Consider the following 16,171-nt stretch of genomic DNA (forward strand, 5'->3'; position numbering starts at 1 on the left):
AAAAAAAAAGTTAATTCTGTATTAGGCAAAGATCTTGAATGGTGTCATATAATGTCATAGAATCATTGCAGATTACCAAAGTCATAGTTCAGTTATTGTATAGTACTCTGTCTTTCTCCCAAATCAAAGTTTTGCTGAGGGTTGCATGGGTTTCATCTTCTTATCTATTCTAAATTGGCTTTTTAAATTTGAAAGGTTTTCTTTTCTTTTTTTTTCCTTTTATTGAACATAGATTTTTATTTCTCATATAATACATCCTGTTTATAGTTTTCCCTTCCTCTACTCCCAGTTCATTCCCACCTCTCCTCCCCTCTGGATCCACTCCCTTTCTGTCTCTCATTAGAACAGAACAGGCTTCTAAGAGATGACAACCAAACATGACAAAATAAAATACAATAAGATGAAGTAAAACTATCCTATCTAAGTTGGACTTGGCAACCCAATAGGAGAGGGCAAGAGTCCCGAGAGCAGACACAAGAGTCAGAGACCCTTGTTCTCACAGTCAAGAGTCCCATAAAGACACTAAGCCAAAATCTAGTATTTGTATTTTTATAAAGCTAGTATTTTAAATACAGCTAAAAGTTGTAATATATTTGCAGATGACCTGGTGTAGACCCATCTAGGCCCTGTTAATGCTGCTTTAGTCTCTGTTAGCTCATAGTACCTTACTTAGTTGATTCAGGGTCTTGTTCTTTTGGTGTCCACTGTTCCCTGGCTCATAAACTATTCCTGCTTGTTCTTCCACATAGGTCCTTGAGCCTTTGGGGAAGATGGGTGTTGATAAAGTTGTCCCACTAGGGTTGAGTGTTCTAAAGTCCCTCACTCTCTGCACATTGTCCAGTTGTGGGTCTCTGTGTTTGTTCCCATCTACTGAAAGAAAAGCTTACCTGGTGAGGTATTGGTCTATGGGTGTAGCATTATGTCATTAAGAGTCATTTCATTGCCATGTTCCTTTTATTTTGAGACAGAGTCTCAGTATATAACCCTGAGCGACCTAGAACTTGTCAAATAGAACAGATTGGTCTCAAACTTACTGAGCTCCTCTGTCTCTTAAGTGCTGGAATTACAAGTGTGAATGAACCCCTGTGTTCACTGAGGGCCATTTTCAATAAAGATAAAGGTTTATCAATTCAAACAGACCCATAAATGGAAAATACCACAGCTATTTAGAGGTGAGTTGTCAAGCAAAGTGAGCTCTTGAGCTACAGTTCACATTGTGTTTTAGGTGACAGACTACCAAAGTAGTGTGGGTACACCCCATTGTGAATTTCCTGAATAGCTGAATTCACAAATATGGCTTTGGAGAACTGAATTGTACCACTGCTCCCCAACAGCTTGTTCTAATACTTAATACTGAATTTTAATTATGTTTTGTGTGACAATACCTCATTCACTGAAATTAATATGTGGTAGTATTAGTATTTTTACAAATTCTTAGAATCATTTTTATCCCCAAGAAAATAAAAAATATATTTCATTGTACATATCATAATCTAGACTTCCTATATCCATCTTTTCTAATTTCAGCCTATGCAGTTATTTCTAACCTCAAAAAATGGTTAAGCTCTGTCAGCTTTTTGCTGAAGTACTCAGGCTCCAGGGCCTTGGCAGATAACATTATAAACCTGCCATTGTTTATCCTCATCAAATATTTTTAAAGGATCGCTAGGCAGAAAGCATAATTGTTGATTTCTGCTTGACTTTTCAGGGCAATTTTTATTTCCACTGTATCTACCTCAATTGTTATTTTAGACCCTATGGAAAATTAGTTCATCTTAAAAGTGAACATTTAACACAGTTCATATGCTGCTCATTAAAGGGTAAGCATTGTGTTTGGATCTTAGCGGTATTAAACTTCTTAACTATTGCATCTTGCTTGCTTGATCCATATTTAAGCCCCAATTAGAAGCAGTCTCTGATGGAGGAAAACAAACAACTTTTGATTTATAAAAGGCAAAAATCACTGTTGAATATTTCAGAGGTGATGGATTATGTTTAAAAATAGGATGTTGGGTTAGAGAGCAATAGGGAAGGGCTACTTTATCAAACAGGGTTGTTTATGAAGACATTTTTATCCCGATAACCTCAGGATGGGACCTTGGTGAAGTGAGTGCATGAGCAGCTAAGATGATGGGCCACTGAGATTCTCCAGGAACAGGAGCAGGAAGACTTAGAAATGGGAGCACTATGAGCATGTCTAAGAACGTGCAAGGGGATGGCAATTCCTAGAGCAGAAAGCCAAAGGAACCCAAGGGGAGGTCCCAGTGTGTTAGAGCTTTGAAGGACAGCTGTGAACAAAAAATGGTGTGATGTAATTCATGGTTGACAAGAATCATAATCCACATGTAGACAATAACCAAAATCTGGAGCCAATGTCTTTAAACATTTTGAATAATGACTATCTTGACCCCAGCAATGAGTACCTTTTCCATCAATACCCAGATCCTTTCCCTTGCTAATGCTGGCTCTGACTGGGCAGTTTGCTTTGAGCCCACCTGGTAGATGATAAGTACTAGGGTAGGTTGGTGTGGTAGTTCTGTCAACCTGACACAGTCTAGAATTACCATGGAAGAGAATAGTTTCAGTGAGGAATCATCTAGAACAGATTGTGCTGTGGCATATCTGTGTAGGATTGTCTTGAGCATGATAACTAATGTGGGAAGACCATGTCTACTGTGGATGGCACCATTCCCTAGACTTGGTTACTAGCCATATAAGAATGGAGAAAGTGAGCTGATCATTAACCATGTGTTTACTCATTTCTCTCTGATCTTAACTGTGAATTTTTGTAGCTCTCTGAAGTTCCTGCTGCCTGACTTCCAGGTTATGACGGACTGCAACCTGGAACTGGGGGCCACAGTGACCCTTTCTCCTCTAAGTTGCCTTTTGTTGGGGGTATTTTCTCACAAATGAAATACTAACCAAAAGGTTCTTGCCAGTTTAGTAATTGCCACCTCAGTGTCTTCTTACCATCACAGTGACCTGAACACTGAGATGCCAAAGTTCTAGAAAACTTGGGACTTTCCTGGGGATTGGATGAAGACAAGAACAATATTAAAAACTATAATAGACTCCTGCCTCAACCCCTTGATGCCATGAGAGGTGGGGGCAGATGATGCATATCTCACCATGCCCAGGACTGACGGTGCTCACATGCAGAACTGCTTCCAGAAGAATGTAGTCTAGGGTGTGGGGGACCCCAGAGGCTTCAGCAGAGGTGGTTTCTTGAAGCAGCAGACTAACATATATACGATTTTTTCATTATTACAAGAACCAGGGGGTGGGGATTTATCTCAGTGGTAGAGCACTTGCCTAGCAAGCACAAGGCCCTGGGTTCAATCCTCAGCTCAAAAAAAAAAGAACCAGGAAGGAAATTTTAATGCAAAACTCTGAGCCAAAACCAGTCCTTGAGCCTGTCACTGCCCAGAAATCTTTAAAGTGTTTTTTAGAAATGTTAGTCAAGTAATAAATTACAGAGAATGAAAAATGCTAGAACTGTAATATATGGTCCTTTCAGGCAGACCAAAGATTTGATACCAGGAATAGATTTAATCTTTTTTATCCCATAAATAATGGGGTTTGTAGATGCTCTAGAAGGATGGGGTTGATACCCAAAGCAAAAAGATTAGGTAATGTAACAAAACCTTTAGTTTAAGATTCTGTCATCACAAATGTGTTTTGTTTTGAAAAATGTTATTTTGAAGATGATAATATTGTTTTGCAGTAGGAGTTTGGCAGCATAGCTATTAAATTTTTGCAAATAATAGATAAAATGCCACTGTAAATTTTATTTCTCTATAGTCATTAACTACAAAGAACAAATGTTTGTTAAAACACATGTGAGAAATTAAGCTTCATGTTACTGTAAGGAGATGTAAATTACCTATAGTTTTTATATATATCTATATATCTATATATATACATATATACATACATATATATATGCCAATATTAATGCAGATATAGATACCATGACATCCAATACTAAGACAGATAAAGTTACTAATATCAAAACAGCAATGGTTTAAAAACTCTTCTAAAGCATATTAATTTTCAATTATAAGAACATTAGATTTTGAATGCAGATTCCCAGTGTTTATTGAAGCAGAATAATATGCTACTTTCTGTGAATACTGTTCTTGGCCAACAGAGCATTCACAAGTAGTGTCTGCCTTCCATATTACTGAAAATGAAGCCCTAGCCTTCCACAAAGCCCCTGCTGATAACATTCAAATCTGTCTCCCTCAGCCTCTCTTCCTAGAATTACAGAACTGTCCTGTATCTTACCTCAAAAATACATTGGAGTTTTTCTTCCGTTTTCTCTCCCTTGAGAAAGAGTACAAGCCGCCATAGGGTTTCTGTGGCTGTGATAAAACACCGACTGAAGCAGCTTGGGGAGGAAAGGGGTTCTTTCATCGTACAGCTTGTACTCTATCATCCAGAAAGTCAAGGCAGACTCTTAAGGAAAGGAACTGAAGACAAGACCTCTTATTGGTCTGATCTCCATGGCTTACTGGGCCTGCTTTCTTATACAACCTGGACCACCTGCCTAGGGACTGCACCACCCACAGTGAGCTGGTCCCTCCCATATCAATCATTATCAAGAAAGTACCCAATGGAGGCAGTTCCTCAGTTGGGATTCTCTTGTATACAAAAGACCAGAGGACTCTAGTTTGTATAAAGCTGAAGACAGCTAAGCAGCACAAGAAAGTTTATTGCATCTTACTTTACATTAACAGGGTCCCCCTGGCTTTCTCAGCCTGATTTCTTATACAACTCAAGACCACATGCCGAAGGGTGATAGCACCCACGGTGGCTTGGTCCCTTCCATATCAATCAATAATCAAGAAAATGCTCTATAGGCTTGCCTCCAAGCCAATCTTATGGAAGCATTTTCTCTCTGAGAGTTCTTCCAAAATAACTCAAGTTGATATAAAACTAAACAACACAGGAAGAGTGTGGCAGCAAAGGAGGAGGGAAAAACGTTTTTAAATTGAATCTCAGGGTAGCCCTCATCGCCTGGACAGCTCACTGAGACCTTGGGAAATGAGAAGCATGCTTCAAAGTCTTTGTGAATGTAAAAATAAGACCTGATTTGCCCTTCTAGTACCAGCCTCACCTATAGATCCCAGCCATATATGATTTGATATCAGTATGATAGGGTTTAGATCAGAAGTCCAAATACTTAATCCATTCCTGAAAACTAATCTAGAGTATAATAAAATTAAGTCAACCTCTTACAACTTTCATACTATCTACTCTGGAATTTGTTTTTATTTAATGGAACAAAAATAACAAATATATTGCCCATCACTTTGGTCATTTAAACAAGATAGTAAATCTAGTAAATATGGAAGATCTTGGAAATTTTCAGGATTTTTTTTCTCTGGTGAAGAGCTTTCTAAGGTCATTTTAAATTAATGATGAGAATTCAGGAGACATGCTATTCACGTAGACTTTCATTTTTGTTCTGTGAGAATGTATATATTGTTAGATTAGAACCATGAAAGCATAATTAAATTGAATATGTGAGTCTTTCAAAACCCTTCTCACGTCTGCTCAAATAGAAATGTTTTCATAAAACTGGAGTTTTACATTTATCTTTTCGCCTTTGACCCTTCGTGCCACAAACTTTCAAGTGTATTTATGATGATAAAATTTTTTGCTATCAAAAATAATTTTTAAAGACATGGTCCTTACTCTGTAGTCCTTGCTGGCCTGGAACTTACAGTTTAGGCCACACTAACCCAAACTCACCTCAGTCCTCTTGCCTCAGCCTTCCAAGTGCTGGGTTTATAGATGTGAACCACTAGAGCTGGCTGAAATTTTTCAGCAGGCTAGTGTTCTCCATCAATTCCATTTTAGGTGATTTTTCAAAAGTACTTATTATTAAAGGGAAACATTATTTTAAAACTTCTATGTTGATTACAGATGTATTTATTTAGAAATAACAGAGATATAAAGAAATTAAAGCTTTTATATACATATAAATATATATATGTGTGTATGTATTTTAGATACATACGTGCGTGTGTGCACGTTGACTTTAATCTTTGAGAGTATTGGCTTTGTCTTCCATGTGCAGGCAATCTCACCTGGCTTTTTGTTTTTGTTGTTGCTGTGAAAATGTTCAATTCAGGTTCTACATGGTCAGCTATTATGAACGGAGTCACAGAATTGCAGTTGGAGCACGCCATGGCTCAGTGGCCCTGTATGACATCCGGACTGGAAAATGTCAGGTAAATAAATCATTGTGACTTCCTCTCCATGAAGTTATTGAAGGGCGTGAGAGACCAGCACTTCACCAGGTGATGGACTGAGCTGCTGGAACATTATAGATAATGTGTAAGAGATCAATAGTTTAATGAAGGACTCAAAGAATATAGAGCCCTACTGTCTTTATTCCCCAGGACTGGAGGCTGCTGTGATGGGTTCACAATGGAACTCAGAAGGAGAAGGCACTTCTCATGATTGATTTTACAATATATCTCTTCTTTGTTCAGTGTTGTCTGGGTTTCCTACTTCTGGCATGCTTCCTAAAAAATTTTGACACTACATGTGAGGATGTGATGACTAAGTAAAAATTAATTTTTTATGTAAGAAAAATGGTATACTTAACATTTCTGAGACAGTAATCTAGTCAGTTCACACAACTACTCACAATAGCGTTTAATACAGCTCTGCAAACTGGGTGCTGTTTTCAATAATAGTGTGTCATTTTCCTGACTTTTATACTACATTTTATGATTTTATAACATTTTGGTTATGAAATTTTTTCTTGGCTTTGGTCTTGTTTATCTGATTTTCAAAGTATACGCAGTAGATAGAGGGGGCAGGTGTGTCCCCATTTGGATATGAAGGGAATTGAAACTAAGTGCTTTAAGTCACCCTACTCCAGAGTCATACCATTAGCTAACAGCAAAGTCAGGGATAAATTCTACCAAGGTCCTCGTTTACCAGGATTATTGATGCTTGTGGTAGTATTGTGTTCCCTGAAATATTGTGCACCCTAATAAACTTATCTGGGGTCAGAGACAGAATAGCCACAATATTAAACATAGAGGATAAGCAGTGGTAGCACACACCTTTAATCCTAGCATTCCAGATGCAGAAATCCATCTGTTCAAGGATACAGCCAAGCACGGTGACTCACGCCTTTAATCCCAGGGAGTGATTGTAGAAAAACAGAAAGGTATATAAGGCATGAGGACCAGAAACTAGAAGCATTTGGCTGGTTAAGCTTTTAGGTTTCTAGCAGCAGTTCAGCTGAGATTCTTTCTGGATGAGGACTGAGACGCTTCCAGTCTGAGGAAACAGGATCAGCTGAGGAACTGGCAAGGTGAGGAAGCTGTGGCTTGTTCTGCTTCTCTAATCTTCCAGCATTCACCCCAATACCTGGCCCAGGTTTGTTTTTATTAATAAGAACTTTTAAGATTCCTGATTGATGGAATTGAGATGCTCACTGAGAAAGCGCCATGTCATACCTTTCCCTGTTTCAGTATAACGTTTAGTATTGCTGATTTCATACTATACAGAGGGAATGTAAGAATCTGTAAATGTAGATTATCTCTTCATTGTAATAAACTGTTAATCTGATGTTCTCCTTCAAAGTTTCCTTGGTAACCCACCCTGAAATAGTTGTGAGACATGATAACAAGTGGTAGGGGTGAAAGTTCCAGGTTTCAGACAACTGTAGAGGATGCTGTTTGGATACGAAATGCATTTCCCTGTGATGCCTCTGAGAGTGGACGTTGTGCATAGAGCACACACCATTTACTTGTCCAGCTCTCTAACTGCTGTGCTTCCTCTCCCAGCCTGTTCACATGCTAGATTGCTTCCCTCTTGGCTCTCATTGAAGTCAGTGAAAACACTCTTTAAAGATTAAGTTTTGTGTTTTTTATATGAGTGTTTCAAAAACAAGTCTTCAAACGACATTTCCAAAATGTCTTCTTTTAAACCTTAGTTTTGTGTGGAGCAGAGAGCAGAGCACATGTGTGGAGATCAGAGAAACCTGAGGGAGTCAATTCTCTCCTTCTACAGTGTGGGTTCTAGGGATCAAACGTAGGCTGTCAGGCTTGGCAGCAAGGGCCTTTACCCGTTGAGCCATATGGCAGACCCCAGAATATCTTCTGAGAACTTTGTTTGCTTGTGTATTTATTATTTGAAAGTAGGCCTCACTAAATATCCCTAGCTGGAAATCACTATTTAGACGAGGCTACCCTCAAACTCACCAAGATCCACTTGACTTTGCCTCTAGTGCTGGTGGGATTGAAGACATGTGCCACCATGCCAGGTTTCAATTTAATTAATTTTTAATCATACCTAAAATATAGTTTTATATACCAGTGAGATACCATATCATGTTTTGGTGCATATATATTATAATATTTAAATCAGGTCAAATATTTCCATGTCTTCAAAAGTTGACCATTTCTTTATAATGAAAACATTCAAAATTTTGTAACATTTTAAAGTGCCTGTTACATTTTTGCAAAGTATAATAGCGCTTCTCACTTATTTTTAATTTAGTAAACGGGCGGCAATGGCGCACACCTTTAATCCCAGCACTCAGGAGGCAGAGCCAGGCAGATCTCTGTGAGTTTGAGGCCAGCCTGCTCTACAGAGTGAGATCCAGAACAGGCTCCAAAACTACAGAGAAACCCTGTCTCAAAAAAAACAAAACAAGAAAAACAAAACAAAAAACCTTAGTAAACTGAACAACATTTCAAAACAGATTTTGAAAAATGGAGAATGTTACTAAATAGCAAATTTGATAGAAACACAAACATTTACAGAGTTAAAATAAGAGGGGAGGGAGGAAAGGAGAGGTAGAGGTATCTTGTAAGCATCTTCAAAACTGAGAATTTGTGCATTATTACTACTTGAGGTTCGCCTGTAAGATAGATCAGGTAAACAGCCAGGGCCCAGCCTAAGACTTCTAATGATCTATTTAACTGCCTCAGAAAAGGCCTTTAGCCCCTGCTTCCTATCAGCATCCCTTCTAGCTGACCTTTTCCTGTTGATGGCATAATGTGATGATCCTATAATCACCCAGCAACATGCAGTAACTTTTTCTTTACAGACCTGGGGATCTGGGGTCTTTTCTTCTAACAACATAAATTACACCCTGAAGTTTGTTCTTTGAGGCTTTCAGGGTTCTGGTTTTGGTCTTCACACACACACACACACACACACACACACACACACACACACACACACACGCACACAATATATATATATATATCATTCCCCTTCTGAGCTTTGCCTCATTTAGTAACACCATCTGTTTCTACCATGTTCTATCATGGTCCTCTCAGATTTCGTAGGAGGCATTCAAAGTATCTGTTGGATATGGTCATAATCATAGTTCGAATTTAAGAAATGTGCCTTTGCTGTGTTTACTGGGATAGTTCAAAAGCAGCTTAATTCAGGGAGGTCACCTCATGGACCACTCATCTGTAAAGCACTTCTGGCTAGTAAGTCTGCTAAAGACAGCCACACTGAGCTGATGATGGTTAGCTCTCCCTTTAGATCTTCTCGGTTAGAATTCACTGTAGTCCTTCGAACCCTGTCCTTGTCTCGTAAGTCACACAGTTGCTAGACTCCTTGCCCATCTGTACCTGCCATTCTTACTCACAGCAGTCCTTGTTAGCGTTTGTAGTATGCCAGGCTTAATATCTCTAATTCAGTTGTTGAACCATTTATTTCCTTTTGTTTACTGGAGAAGGCAGGGTAGTGGAGAGTAGGTTGTGAAACCATCCTGTCTAGCTTTAATGTGAGAAAGATTAGAATAGATTCATGTATATACAGTAAGTGTGAGCCATGATGATTATTAGTTAACTGTACCTTGGTTTAAAGAGGACACAAGCAGTCCACTCTCCCTGCTATAGTCTTCTTCATAGCAGCTAAGTTGGTTAAAATTGTTCTCATGACTTTTTTGATGATCTTTTCCCTCAGATTATTTCAGATAACTTTTTAAGTATAATAAACATAATACCTATTTACTCATCAATTTATAATTTATCGTTTGTTATTTTTTAAAAATTAAAATAGCTCACCACTGTGCTAGACTGCATATTAACATGCAAGAAATCACAAAATCAATGAGTATGTCCATCGAGGGACACTGGAGGCAAAGACGAGCATTCTCATCTGCTAAAGCATTGTGATCAGTCTTTGAAAGAGGGGAGCCCACCAAGCCTGGAGGAACACAACCTAAATTTATGTAGGAATCTTAGGAGAGCTGCTCAGGAAAGGCTGCCTTTGAGGGAAGATGTCTGAACAGAGAGCCCTAAACAGTGAGGGCTTAGGCAAAGGAGGGGAGTGAGAGACAGTATTCCGGGCAGGAGGTATGACACGTATTAAAGCCTAGAAGTTTAGGATACATAGAGAAGGCCTGCTTATCAGAAATGTCACATGTGCTGTCCTGCACACATGGAAGTGGCCCATGTAATAGCAGTGCCGACTTGGGCATTACACTAGGAGTTGAACATGGACAAGCATGAGTCCAGTGCACAAGGGGAGACTCGTCTTATTGTGACTTATTAAGTGCCTATTCAGCATAGCTTTGTTAATGAGTTGTAGAATGTTAGCTAAGTTCCAAGGAGATCACTGACTGCTGACAGTTTCTATTAGCTAGAATAGTATTTATAAGAAAAGGGGATTTGGTGAGCTCATAGAGTGTTTTCAGTGTGGGATTTAAAGTGTTTTTATGAAAATACGCCTTGTGTGTTTTCTAAAATACACTTAATTATGCCAAGCACTCTGAAGTAGTAGATCTCAAAAGGAAGCTAATATTCAACTCTGAACAGACAAGCTGACTGGCACTAACCAGGACAGAAGTTCGGAAGACACCGTATTGTCCGTGAGGACAACAATGGTTTGAGTTCTAGTTAGGAGAATGGACCTTAAGGGATGGTAAGATTGATGTTTCTTTAATACTTATAGTTGACATTTTAGGTATTTCCTCCTTGCTCTTTTGGCAGCTGCTTTTATGGCAGATGCTTCTTATGACATTCTGGAGCAACAACCAGAAATATAGCACGGGGCACTAATAAGATGAATGGCTGAAGAACGCAATGGCTGCCTTGTCGACACGGTGAAGAATTACCTCGTAGGCTTCCTGTTCTAACAGTGAAGTACTATTTAGAGAACCTCTAAGGAAAGAAACAGATCCCCCCCAAACAGTGCTGGAATTTAGACTCTATTATTCTGACCATATCTTAAAATAATTTTTCTAAGTGACTGTACAGGACGATTGTTTTTCTTGTGCTACTTGGAATGTTAGTGAACCAGTCACTTTGCACCAATAGAGAAAATCAAATGCTTAGCAATACCTTGTTCTTGACAAACCCTGTAGTTGCAAGAAGCATTTCAAAATCCTTGCAAAAGTATGGAGCTGGGCGGTGGTGGTGCCTTTAATCCCAGCACTTGGGAGGCAGAGGCAGGTGGATCTCTGTGAGTTCGAGTCCAGCCTGGTCTCCAAAGCAAGTTCCAGGAAAGGCGCAAAGCTACACAGAGAAACCCTGTCTCCAAAAAAAAAAAAAAAAAAGTATTGAGTAGACTAAATATTTTTTTCTTTCGTTTTTTGCTAAGTTTGTTTTTGAGACAGAGTCTAACAGTATAATCCAGGCTGACCTGGAACTTGCTATACAGATTAGGATGGCATTGAACTAACAGAAGTCCTCCTGCCTCAGCCTTCCAAGTGCTCTGATTATAGGCATCTGGCTTAAAATGTCTTTCAATTCTGAGAATTCTCATCATTCCATTCACAACTCTCAGTAACATTCAAGTTCCCACATTGCCATTTTCTTCCTCCCTTTCCACATATAAAAATAAAAAATAAAAATAAGGATGGAGAGATGATGGCTCAGTGGTTAAGAGCACTTGCTGTTTTTGTTTTGTTTTGTTTTGTTTTGTTTTTTGTTTTTTTTAAGAGGAAGACACGAGGTGATTCACAACTATTTTGCAATTCCAGTTATTAGGGATCCAATGCCCTTGTCTGGCCACCATGGGCTCTATACACATAAAGTACATATACATATATGCAAGCAAACATTCATAAAGAAGAATTAGTATTTTAAAGTAGAAATGTACATGTGTGTATACATGTATGTATGTATGTATAAAGTTTTCCTTATATAAGTAATAAGGAAATAATTGAGCCATAGTGCAGTTTTTCCTCACGGTCCAGAATCCTCAGATTCTGGAGTCTAGTGTATGTGAAATGGTGTAGGATTTTCGTTTAACAGATGTTTATCATCTCATATACTTAAATCATCTCTAGATTATTCGTATTATCTTACAGACTGTGAACACTGTGTAAACAGTTGGTAGACTGTTTTGTCAGAGGGATAATGAAAAGGTTTACCATCACATAGACTACAGTTTTGGCTTCTAGGATATTTTATCCCACAGCTGGTTGAATCCATGAGTGCAAAGCTTGCAGATACAGAAACCAACTGCCCATTGAATGTACTCAGGACTCACTACCATATATTCCTTATGTCTCTCTTCCTGTTCTGTAAGGATCTTAAAACAAGGTCTAGCCTAGCAGTTGTTCGATAAACATTCTCTCAAGTCCGTAGTTTCTGAAAGGTTGTAAGAGCTGTTGCGGAGGTGGGGGGTTGTCAGGATTTGGTAGCTCCTAATGGAGCCCTTGTATGGTGGGAGACAAGCAGGTGTCTAACACCCTGGGTTCAGCAGTCGGTCCAGACATTGCTACATCAATCAAAACATACTGCTCAAGCATAGAAACATAAAAACTGGTACATACTTTAAACACTGCATTTTAATTTAATGTCCTATATAGTTTGGTTTCTCTTGTCTTCTTATGTATGACCAAGGACTTTTCTTTCTATAGTGGCACAAGGGCTTGGGTTCAAAGATGGATTTCTAGCTAAGTCAAACTGGGTTCTTAGAGTGAACTGAGAAATTAAAGGCACTTACAGAGCAGGTTGGCAGGATGACTTAGTGGGTAAAGGCACCTGCCAATAAACCTGGTAACTTGAGTTCAGTCCTCAGGACACACAAGGTAGAAAGAGAGAACTGATGCCTACAAGTTGTCCTCTGACCTCCACATGCTCGCAATGGCATGCCACTTCTACAGCCCAAATAAATTAATACAAATGTGATTTAAAACCACAAAGCAGCCTCAATATAATATAATAATAATATGTTCATACTTTGCCCTGGTCTTTTGCAGTCATATCATTTAAACATTTCATGTTTTAAATGTGTCCTTTAAAAGCCCTCTTATGCTTGCTGTATGATTTTCTGTGTTTAATACAACTACATAAGTTACATAGGCAATCTTGACTAACATTAACTTTAGCTCTAAGGCAGGCTTTTTGGAAAAAAAGAGCCCTAGAGAGTGGAATAAGAGACAGAACAGTAACTGGCATGCTTTTCAGGTGGTCCAGCTAGGTTGATGAAACAGGGAGAAGAGAGAGCCTCAGCCACTGGGAAAGTTTGTGGAGCAATTCTGTCCTTCTGCTGTTAACACACGATGGCTAGAAGGCTAAAGTGGTGTTAGACCATGCAGAAGGGACTGGCTTAGTTGGTGGGCACCTGTGTGTACAGTCTGGAAGGGCTTACAGGGTGAAAATGTCCTGAGCTGCAGAGAACCCCATAGGTCACACAGGAAGAGAGGGCAGATTCAGTGACGGGACAAGAGCAGGAAGAAACTCCTGAAGACATATGGTTGGGGCTGATCCATGAGGAGGTATTCCTCATGTGGTTACATGACGGGAGGACTTTGCAGAGAGGATAAAATGCCAGTAGAAGCTTGGAAATAGCATTTAGCCTACGATGCAGAAGCTTATGATGTCAGGATTTTGGAATGCCTCGAGGAAAGGTGTAGGAGTATGTGAGTGGGCTAGAGGAGGGTGAGGGATGAAGGCTCATCGCAGAAGGGCAGGATCATGGTGTGCACTTCAGCTTAGAGTCTTCTCAGGATCCACAGTGTGCATGCATGTGTGTGTGCACATGCATATACGTGTGCATGTGTGTGTGTTACTAAACATAACCCACTCCTGTATAATGTTACTTGTATGCGTGTGTTTTCACAGCTGACCATTTGCTATTGGATAACCAATTGGTGTGCTCTTCCCTAGGGAAGACTGTTTCACACTCAGCATCCCTTAGTTGCCTGTAGTTCTGTGTGTTGGATTGAGGCCTTATGGGCTTTCCCTGGTCTACTTTAGCATGTCTGTTGGTGTCTTCCTTGCTCGGCTCATGTTTAGGCAGTCACTAAAACCAAAAACAACATCCATAGGAGACATTTTAAGATCAAGTAGACATTAGTAATAAACTTAGCAGCAGTCTCTTTTTCCACTTGGACACACAGAAAGAGTGCACTGAGGGCAGAGCACAGGGTGGATCCCAGAGACTTGGCTCCTACTCATTCAGTTACCCACTCAGGCCTGGCCAGTGACTAGTGAGAAGGCGCGGGCCTGCCCTGTGAACCTTCCCTTCCCCGATTCCTCCACCCAGCTGTGGCTACACTTTGAAGCTTATTTCTGCTGTCCCCCGAGGTGACTGTCTTAATCTAGAACACTTACTATGCAGAGCAAGGTAGTGTACGCATAGTCTACTCCAAAGAATGAGAGAAGCAAAGAATCCTGAATAGAATGGCCACCACACCAAACCAGGTGCTCCTCTCTCACATGTACTGAACGAGAAGACCAGCTCCCACAATCCTCTTTGCAGTTCCCTGGGTGAAAACCCGGCATATGGCACCGTTACTATGTTGCTGTAATTTATGTAAATGTCTTGTCAGAGATGAATTAAAACTTAAAGCAGTAAATCTACAAGGACACAGCTATAACTCACCCAGATCTATTGCTTATAGAAACGTATATCAAGCCTCTGAAAAATTACTGCCTCTTCAGTAGTCAGAGGTTAAAGAAGGCAGCGCCTTACATGCCATTATACATAGACAGCAGTTTGTCATTCTTCAGGAGTGTGATGAATGCAAAATACAAGCATGTCCTCCACTTTCCTGTCTAATCCCTACATTTCAGCACCCAAGGAAGAACCAGGAAATTCACTCTTAAGCCCATTCATTAACTTGCTACTTAATTTTCTGAACCTAAAGTTGTTAGGTCTAAAACTCTGTTTATACACTTGTAATACTAACCATGACCGCTTTTGTGCAATAATCATGTATATAATGCCTTCATTCAGCATACACTGAGTGCCAACTGTATGTCAAACACAAAATAATCTTTTTAGAGAATGAAATAATTTCATGCAACATCCTTATCTTTGTAAAATAAGAAAATGTGGCCAGAAAATTCGGGTGCTTCACAGAAATGTCTGAAAGTACTTTTGAAAATTACAGAGGCTATTCAAGAAAAAATAATCATTAATAATAACACAAAGCCAATGTCTCCTTTATGTAGGGATGTATATGTGCTTAACACAGTGTGTCTGGCCATCTAAGGGTTCATTTGCCTTCATCCTCTGAGCATTGAGATTCAGCATTGTTCTTTCCAATCTGAGTCAGAACCCATGAGGCAGAGACCCAGGCATCTACATCTTATAGAACACCTCTAGGTAAATCTGTGGCAAGCTAGAGGTTAGGAACTCTGTTTATACTGAATAAAAAATAGGATGGGGGGGGGGACTAGCATGTGAATTATTGTGTTAATATTTCAGTCCTCAGGGTCTATGTAATTAAGCAATTTCAGAAATTACACACACACAAAATGACTTCTATCTGGAACCATATAGACTAAAATGGAGCTTAGGCTGTCTAGACTATGAGGTGTGATTGTATCATCATTGAAAAAATAATGTAGCAGCAACACAGAAGGTTTAGAAGGAGCCCAATGCTCCCCTAGGAAAAAATTACTCACAAAGGTAAGTAACAATTGAAATTATGCTCCAAAGCTTTTAAAACATTACTTAAAATCTTGAAATTGTAGGTTATAGTTAAGGGTCTTGATTAGTCCTTCTATCCAGATATCTCTCTCCTTGCCCCAAGCTCACCTAGCTCTAGAATCTCTATGCTTTGCTTTTGCATTTAAGCATATTCCCCTTCCATGGTACCTACTTCCTACCTGAGCTGGAAGCCAGGAGTGCTAGAAACACCACACCACTAGCTTTCTTTTCTTACCAGTTTCCCTGCTGACTGACTCCTTTTCAGTTCTTTCAGATTACAACTGAA

The 16,171-nt window shown here is 39.4% G+C and overlaps 1 protein-coding gene across 2 annotated transcripts in view; it reads left to right on the forward strand.

Annotated features, from left to right (window-relative positions):
* Positions 1-16,171, forward strand: part of Wdr7 (WD repeat domain 7) — a 284,884-nt gene that overhangs the window by 229,849 nt on the left and 38,864 nt on the right. For both annotated transcript variants that reach the window (XM_036204543.1, XM_036204544.1), the window contains one exon: positions 6,140-6,239. In XM_036204543.1, the coding sequence (XP_036060436.1) occupies positions 6,140-6,239 (100 nt within the window). The remainder of the gene's footprint in view (positions 1-6,139; positions 6,240-16,171) is intronic.

Source organism: Onychomys torridus, chromosome 13 (assembly GCF_903995425.1).
Source record: "Onychomys torridus chromosome 13, mOncTor1.1, whole genome shotgun sequence".
NCBI classification, from domain to species: Eukaryota; Metazoa; Chordata; class Mammalia; order Rodentia; family Cricetidae; genus Onychomys; species Onychomys torridus.